This window comes from Nanorana parkeri, unplaced genomic scaffold (genome assembly GCF_000935625.1).
Source record: "Nanorana parkeri isolate BGI_ZX_2015 unplaced genomic scaffold, ASM93562v1 scaffold2270, whole genome shotgun sequence".
Taxonomy (NCBI): domain Eukaryota; kingdom Metazoa; phylum Chordata; class Amphibia; order Anura; family Dicroglossidae; genus Nanorana; species Nanorana parkeri.
Window position 1 is genome coordinate 141745 of NW_017308538.1, and position 9156 is coordinate 150900.

General features: G+C 44.2%; 1 protein-coding gene across 1 annotated transcript in view; it reads right to left on the minus strand.

Annotated features, from left to right (window-relative positions):
• Nucleotides 1-640: 640 nt before the first annotated feature.
• The window catches only part of ERCC1 (ERCC excision repair 1, endonuclease non-catalytic subunit), a 20306-nt gene continuing 11790 nt past the window's right edge, over nucleotides 641-9156 (minus strand). Inside the window, exons 8-11 of the mRNA XM_018573198.1 lie at nucleotides 7599-7670; nucleotides 4326-4394; nucleotides 897-962; nucleotides 641-686 (exon numbers count right to left, since the gene is read on the minus strand). Coding sequence (XP_018428700.1) covers nucleotides 912-962; nucleotides 4326-4394; nucleotides 7599-7670 — 192 coding nt within the window. The 3' untranslated portion in view covers nucleotides 641-686; nucleotides 897-911. The remainder of the gene's footprint in view (nucleotides 687-896; nucleotides 963-4325; nucleotides 4395-7598; nucleotides 7671-9156) is intronic.

Sequence of the window (9156 nt, forward strand, 5' to 3'; positions counted from 1 at the left end):
AGGATTGGATGGACCTTGTTCAAGGTCAGTCCCATCGGCGTGAGGATTGGATGGACCTTGTTCAAGGTCAGTCCCATCGGCGTGAGGATTGGATGGACCTTGTTCAAGGTCAGTCCCATCGGCGTGAGGATTGGATGGACCTTGTTCAAGGTCAGTCCCATCGGCGTGAGGATTGGATGGACCTTGTTCAAGGTCAGTCCCATCGGCGTGAGGATTGGATGGACCTTGTTCAAGGTCAGTCCCATCGGCGTGAGGATTGGATGGACCTTGTTCAAGGTCAGTCCCATCGGCGTGAGGATTGGATGGACCTTGTTCAAGGTCAGTCCCATCGGCGTGAGGATTGGATGGACCTTGTTCAAGGTCAGTCCCATCGGCGTGAGGATTGGATGGACCTTGTTCAAGGTCAGTCCCATCGGCGTGAGGATTGGATGGACCTTGTTCAAGGTCAGTCCCATCGGCGTGAGGATTGGATGGACCTTGTTCAAGGTCAGTCCCATCGGCGTGAGGATTGGATGGACCTTGTTCAAGGTCAGTCCCATCGGCGTGAGGATTGGATGGACCTTGTTCAAGGTCAGTCCCATCGGCGTGAGGATTGGATGGACCTTGTTCAAGGTCAGTCCCATCGGCGTGAGGATTGGATGGACCTTGTTCAAGGTCAGTCCCATCAGTGTGAGGATTGGATGGACCTTGTTTAAGGTCAGTCCTATCGGCGTGAGGATTGGATGGACCTTGTTCAAGGTCAGTCTCATCGGCGTGAGGATTGGATGGACCTTGTTTAAGGTCAGTCTCATCGGCGTGAGGATTGGATGGACCTTGTTTAAGGTCAGTCCCATCGGCGCTATGATTGGATGGACCTTGTTCACGGCCAATCTCATCTGTGTGAGGATTGGATTGACATTGTCCAATGCCTACTACTTAGTTTTGAGGAATGGTTCATGTAGAGCATCAAACAGTCTCTTTGCCTAGAAAGAGAAAAAAATAGGATGTTCAAATTGACTTCAAACAGATCTGAAGGCTGCTCTTTGAAATAAACCTTTCAGAAACATACAGGAGATGCCATTGCCCTTCTGAAAATACACGATACCTGGCTGCTATCCTATGCCACTGACTTCAATACTTTTGAGGCATTGATACAGAACAAAAAGTTAGGAGAGCTTATTGGTGTACTTTGTCAAGTTCTGCTGACTCTCTGGCTTCAGTACTTTTGAGTCACAAAACACACAGGCACCTAGCATTTTCTCATTAATAACAAAACATGAAAATCGTAAGATTCAGGTAATGCGGCTTTGTTTTACAGTGACCCTGTGCTTTTTCCATGCAGGGTGTAGTAATAGGGTCACCTAATGTCAGCCCTCACCCTTAGCTCATCCTTAACTTTCCTTCAATCTTCTGCCATTGGAAAGTCCAGTGCGAGTCCAAACCAACTTGTCGGCGCTTATACATTGTGGAGAACTCTCCGCCCCCGCCTCATGTGACAGCACTCAGCCAATCATAAAGCACCAGTGCTATACCATGGGAGAATTAGAGTGATTTTGCAGCTTCATCCATCAGAGTTCAAGACCGAAAGTCCAGCGCATGTCCAAACCCAACTTTTCAGAGCTTGCACAGGGCTGAGGACTAACCCCCTCCCTCCCACTCATGTGACAGCACTAGACCAATCACAAAGTATGTGCACTATCACATGGGAGAAGGAGAGTGTGTCACAGGCTCCTACATACTCAAAAGTCCCCATGTATTTCTCTTCTTTCCTGGTGGCTAAACAAAGCAATAGCAAAGGAAAGGCAAGTATGTGCTGATGGGAAAGGGTGAAGATACTGACCCCCGTTTTGCTTTGCCCTATATGGGAACAGCACTGGGTTACTTTAAAGAGAAATTACAATCACAAAAAAAGAAAATTATATCTGTACAGTATATGTCAACCCCATGCTAGAGAATCTCCATACAGTTATACTTATTCATATACAGATCTGCTGTCCCTTTGTATATCATAAATATATTATAATATAACAATACAGGTTATGGTGACATGGGATTCAAGCAATCAAAGGGCCCTCACTCCGATCAGTCAAGCCTTCTTAGAACAGAAGGATTTCATATGTCTCATTTGTACACACAACCCAAAAAAAAGATGATTGTTCCTCATGTCTGAACAGTGGACTCAGTCATAAAATGCAAAGCTTAATACCTCATTAGCCAGATGTACATCCAGAACTGTGTAAATACAGCCTACTATTATAGAGCCATTTATTCCAAACTGCATACAGTCCTTTCAGGCTTTTTGATGATCATCGGTGCAGTTTATGGAAATCATGGCTTCATAGGAGTAGGGCTTTGTGCCCAACGGCGCAGAATAACCATTCAGGTTATATTACAACTTGTGTCGTATACAGTAAACAAGCCAATAAGGACCAAAACACACATACATGCAAACATAAGGCACAATCCATAGATTGCATTCCCTTATACTGTATATTGGTCTCTACCATAAGTGCAATAAAGGTCTTATTCAATCTATGGCACAATAATGCTGGGGGTCATCCCAAGTGACTGTCATTCACGCATGTTCCATTATCCTCCACAGACTAGATCAGCCATTACAAAGAACCATGCCTATACTGGTGAATAGCACTATAAAGGCACATATAGATCCGCCATTACAGAAGAGTGTTGGGCTCAACCCATGAGCATTCCCCTTTATGCAGTAATTATAGGAAGTTAGAAACATCAGACCCATATACTTAGAGTAGCTATATATTGCCTCCTGTTCTTACAAATCATCATTGTAGATGCCATCCCACTTTGACTAACCATAAAATGCAAATCAGTGCAGTCATGTTTCTAAACTTATTTTAAAGAGAACCTGTCAGCGTTATCGCAGTGGAGACTCACGTCCAGCCCTGGAGGCCACCACTGCTCATTTTGTGGAGGCAGTGTTGGGAGATGATCATGGCAGATCATGCATAACGATAAACCTGCTCCAGAACTAGCAATATCACTGGGAAATGGGCAATGGTACCCTCTCCAGCACGGGATGAGAGCTTCAGCTGGGCTTATTGTTACCTTTTGAAAGGGAAACCATTAGGTGTTTTCAACAAATACACATCCTGTAAGTTACCAAACAAGAAGATGTTTGCATTTTATACTTTTGCTGGTTCCTCATTTCCAACTCATATTTCAGATCTGAATATCTGCACATCAGGTAGTACAATCAGGCTGAATTGGCTAAACAATTGCTGAAATGAGATCAACTAGCCAGACAGGGAAGATACCACGGTGTTCAAGCCATGTAAGTAGAATGGCAGAAAGAGAAGAATGGTGAAGAACAGTCATTATACAGGAATACAAGTAGGAATCGAAGCCTGCATCTACTGCACTGTGCAAAAGTTTTAGGCAGGTGTGAATATAATGATGTAAAGCGAGAATGCTTTCAGAAATAAAAGTGTTAATTGATAAAAATGTAAAAAAATATTAACAAAATGGAAGGAAATGAACAGAAGAGAAATGCAAATCCAATCAATATTTGGTGTGACCACCCTTTGCCTTCTTCTAGGTACACCTGCACACAGTTTCTGAAAGCACTCGGCAGGTGAAACTGTGCAAATGTAAATAGAAGAATTGATGCTTTTTGGAAGGCAAAGGATGGTCACACCAAATAATGATTTGATTTGGATTCCTCTTTTGTTCATTTGCTTTCCATTTTGTTATTTGATAAAAATAAGCTATTAACACTTTTATTTCTGAAAGCATTCTTACTTTACAGCATTTTTTCACATCTGCCTAAAACTTTTGCACAGTACTGTGGAGCAAACAGCAATTACTGGCTCACCTCCTCCCACCACATGCACCTTTCCAGTTGTGATAGACCATTTACTGGCTAATAGGAAGGCACGGGGGGGCTAATGCAGTGTTGCTTAGCCTTTTTTCAGTCACAGCACAAATATAGAATATCTTGCAGCACCTAAAATGTAAAAAACGAAGTGTGGTCCTCCCAAAATCCATACCAGACCCTTATCCTAGTATGAATTTTCTAGAGGGACCCAACACACGCAAAAAAAATGATGTGGGGTTCCTCCTTTTCGACCATTATGGGCACTTTGGACTCTTTCATGTTGTGGTTTGTCGCCCATCTGTACATCTATACTTTGAGTTTTCTCCAGGTAACCATTGAGAGAGGCCTGTGTTGGAAAGCTGCCTTACCAGAGGCAACAAGCTGGTTTGAAGGTTTCTTAGTATTTGATTATTGGAATAAGCATTGAAAAACCAGCAACTCTCGAATGTGTTTTTTTCTGGAGTAAAGCTTCAACTGATGGACTAATAGAACTTACTTTCTGTGGGCCAAATCCTGGGCACAGAGACAGGTCTTCTCGAGAAGCATTGGCAAGGTCTGAAAGAGTCTGGAGGGAATACAGCAAGAAAGTTAATAAAAGGAAACTATATATATATATATACATATACACACAAAATCTTACGAAGAGTGTATATGGCTTTCAGCAAGTCACATTTGATTAATAGATTTGTACTTAGAGATGGGAACAGTAAAGCCAGCTACTGTGCAACTTTATTAAAGGAGAACTATGGGGTTAAGTCTTTTCCCCATAGTTCTCCTTAGGGTAACGGGAGGACACAAACTAGCGTCCTCCCATCACCCTAAGCTCAGTATACCGCTGTAGCTCGCGGTATACTGAGGCGCCGCAGCTGAAGCGGATCCTGACAATTGTGCCGGGATTCGCCCAGCTGCGTGACTGACAGCTGGCTCTATCTAAAGGCAGAGCCAGCTATACCTGCCCCCTCCCCCGTCCGTTCCGCCAGTCAGCGCTGGCGGATCGGAGCGGGGAGGGAGGAATCTAGCCCCTCCCCTTTCACGGCAGAGAGCCGTGACAGGATCGAGAGGTGAGCGAACGCCGGTATGTGTTCGCTCACCTCCCGATCTACTGAGCCGACCTGTGACAGTCTCATTGTCGGAGGTCAGCTAAAACTATGAGGTGAGTGAAAATCACTCACCTCATAGTTCTCCTTTAAGCAGGAAGTACAGAATTACTATATAAAAAAAACCCCACAAAGCTTCCATCCAAAGCCTGACACTGGGTTCACACCTAGGCGTTTTACGTATGCACGTCTGTCGCGCGACTGTCACGCGGTTTTTTTACCGCGATTCGCGGTAAAAAAATTGTGCGACCGTCGCCCGATTCTGAAGGCTGCTTGGCTGTATCCCAATGGAAAACGCCCTCCAAAACGGCCCAAAGAAGTACATGTACTTGTTTGGGCGTCAGCCGTTTTGTAGGGCGTTCAGACGGGCGGAAATACGGAAAGGTGTGAACCATGCCCATAGAAAACAATGGGATTTTCATGGCTGTACGTTTTGTAGAGCGTTCATAGAGCGTTGAACGCCCGACAAAACGGAAAGGTGTGAACGGGGCCTGAGCTTTGCCAGTTATGTTTCATCACCTTCATTTCCCTTTTGCATAGTTATTCACTTTGTTGGGTCTTGGCTCTGGTCATTTTTGTTTATTTTTATAATTTGTATAACAAAAAAAAGTGCATTTTATTACAGTAATGCAGCACACCACAAGATGGAAAGGTACATTGGGGTGCCATTAAAATGAATGCCACCGCAGCACACCAACGTGAAAACACGTGTCCTTATGCAACAGTGTGAAGCCAGCCTTACTAAAGGAGTTGAGAATCTCCACTCAGTAATATGGAGTAAAGATTCCCTACACATATCCACCTAAAAAGCAACTTCCTGTTTAATTTGTCTGCCCATGATTGGGTATTCGAAGTGAACACAGCTACAAGTCCGTAACTGAAGATCGTCAACTCCTTTTGTAAAGCAACCTCATTGTATGCATGCGGAATGGAACAGAGAGGGCAGGGGGTAGATAAGCAGAGTTCTGTAGTCCAGCAGGGCTCACAATAATGCTTGTGAATTCAATTTAAAGCTGTGTTGTCAGCCCAAACAGAAAGTTAGGAGCACACTGGATTTCTGGCAGATCAACAATTATTTTTCTGTAAAACATGAAGAAAGTGTGTGTATTGCATTGGATTGAATGCATTTGTTTTCTTTTGCTCTGACATACAAAAAAAATCAAGGTGAATTGGGCAAATATGCAAATACAACTTTTTTCTCTTTCAAACCACACCGCTGCAACCAACGCATATGAGGCACGTTGCATTAGGGAGTCTATTCAAAATGAATGGGCTGCAGCACACCACACAGGACACCACATTCCGATGCACTGCTGTGCAGGACACATGTTGTGGAAATGCATTGGGGTACCATTTAAAATTAATTGAGCTTCAGCACACTAATATGTATAGTATGTATTACCGCATCACGGGTGATGTGCATGAGCATTTAGGACTTGTTTACAACAATTATGTTGAGCTAAGTTTCTCTGCACACAACCATGAAAGAATAAAGTGATCTAGATAGGTTTCTTTGCACACAACTGTACATGTATGATGTGAACAAGGTACATAGAAAACAGCTGCTTTCTATGGGCCCTGTTTACACCATACTTGTGCAGTGTTGTGTAGAAAGACACAGCTCAACAGACATGGTGTGCACAAGCCCTTAATATTAGGGATGCACTGATACCGATACTAGTATCTGTGCCGATACCAAGTATTTGGGCGAGTACTTGTACGATGCCTGGCCCGATACTTAAGCTTCCGCTATCAGGAACCCGGGCATTGAGTCATTACACACTGCCTGGCTTCCTGATTGGCAGAGAAGATGGCTCAATGCTCCCTCATCACTTGTGACAAGGGAGCATGGAGCCGGCTTCCTGGATCAGGAAGCCGGGCAACGTGTCATTACACGCCTCCCAGCTTTCTGATTGGCCAGAAAGCCGGCTTCATGCTCCTTCGATACCTGGTGACCAGGTAGCATGGAGCCGGCTTAACGGCCAATGAGGAAGCTGGGTGCCGTGTAATGACGTGTTGCCCGGCTTCCTGATTGGCCAGCTTCTTGACCAATCAGGAAGCCGGGCAACGCGTCATTACACAGCGCCTGATTGGCCAGAAAGCTGGCTCCATGCTGTCTCGTCACCTGTTAATTGGGAAGTCGGGTGGCAAGTCTTTGCACGCCGCCCAGCTAATCAGGAACCCAGGTGGCGAGTCATTAAACGCCACCTGGCTTCCTTAATGGGACTTCCGGTATCGGTATTGACGAGTACTGGAAAAAACCCATCGGTGTTCGATACCGAAAAACTGGTATTGGTCCATCCGTACTTAATATCATGAAGATGGGTGTATATCTGTTGTTCTATCAAAGAAGGAATTTCTAGAATCCTAGCATCTGAAGCGAACAGACAATTGGCTGCCCATTCACACTTTTTTTCACAGAAATCAATGGAAACAAATCTAAATCACAGTCATGGCACATTAACATGTAATGTAAAGTGCACTGCGATGCCCTTAGGAAGTAGCTGACAGAAAGACAGCTTTAATGGTGCTAGGAAAGCCTTCGTTCACACTGTATTTCTTGTCCCTGGTAACTGCACTGGAAGGCGTGTGCTGTATAAAAAGAACGTTGAATGAACCCGATATGTAGAGCAATAACATTTCATTTGCTTATTCAGCTCTAGAGAACTGACCCCAAATGTCGTGAGTAGCGTGCAACTGTCTGTCTTGTTCACCGACTTCACCGTTGTCAGGCAATCTGTAATCTAATTTAAAAAAAAAAAAGTTAATGAAAAAAGTAAATACAGTTAAACGAATTGGGTAAGCTGAATACAATATGGCCAGGTGTAGGTTACATATTTCCCCCTGCCATTTAATGGAGGTGCGTTGAAAAATCTCTGCTTGTTGTATCTTTGGTGCTCCTTCCAGCACAACACACCTTGTATGGTAAGTGAAACGCATAGCACTGAATCTGCGCCACATCAAAAGTTCAAAGGTGCGATTGCCATCATAAAAGTAAATCTGCACTGGGAGAAATACTGGGGCTGCCATTTCTGAACGCCTTCTAAATATTCTAGTACTGTCATTTCAGTGGCTTGCGTTAGCCAAACCTACTCAATTTAAATAGGCAGCCAGCGCAATTTTTTTTTAAAAAAAACAGGATTTTTGTATTTACCTTAAAATCCATTTCTTGGAGTTGCTTAAAAGAAGAACTCCGGGCAAAAGTATTATTAACCCTGTCAGTAGGGATACCCTTGCACTACAAGGGTTAAGTGTTCGTTTGTGTCTAGAGAGGGAAACAAAAAAAGGTTATTCTCACCTGATCCCCTGAAACGGCAGCTCTAAGACCGGTCTTTGGAGCGTCTGTCTCCTCCGGTGCAGGGGTCTAAGGTCCTGTAAATCATCACGTTCTATATTCACTGTATAGAATGCGAGGACGCCAAGTGCCATTCCATTGCTGGAAGGAGCGCTGTCACAGCCATCTGGCTCCGAGGAGTGAGTATAACTTTGTTTTTTCCCTCCCTAGACCGAAACGAGCAGTTAACCCTTGAGTAGCCCCACTGCAAGTGTTAATACATTTCCCCTGCAGTTCTGCTTTAAGGGACACAATATCAAATAGTTATTCTGATACGATTGGGTTATTCTGCTGTCTTCGGGAGGTTTAGACACTGACAAACAAAAAGTCCATTAAGTCAGCCCCTGTATAGCCCCACTTCCAATCTTCATGTCTCAGTTTTGTGAGACATCAAGCCACGAACAGGGGGGGGCAGGACCTGTGTCTCCTAATGAACTTAGCTAGTTAACGGACCCATTATCTTCTTATCATAAGAACTCTGAGTAAGTACAGTCTCCATAAAAAGGCTTTGAATCGGAGCCAGAGATGATGATAAAGCTAACAGGTTCTCTGGGGGATAAGAGCCCATTGAACTAGGTTCGATGACACTGGAGACTGCTCTGCTGCTGACAGTATACAAAAGACTGTAAGTGACAGAATGCAGAGTTCAGTACTCAAATGCCACATATCAGGCCATGTAAACTATTTTCATAGAGAAATACTTACATAGGAAACAGAAACTGGGTTACATCGGAGGCTGTACTGCTGCTCTGAAATTGAAGTCTGCTCTGTGGCCAATTGGCAGAGTACACACAGGTCTGGAAGAAGCCATTAGGCAAAGCTGTGTTCAACTGACACTTTGAGAGCCCCCCCCCCCCACACACAGAGAGCCATCAGAGCCCAGGTTACACCAATCA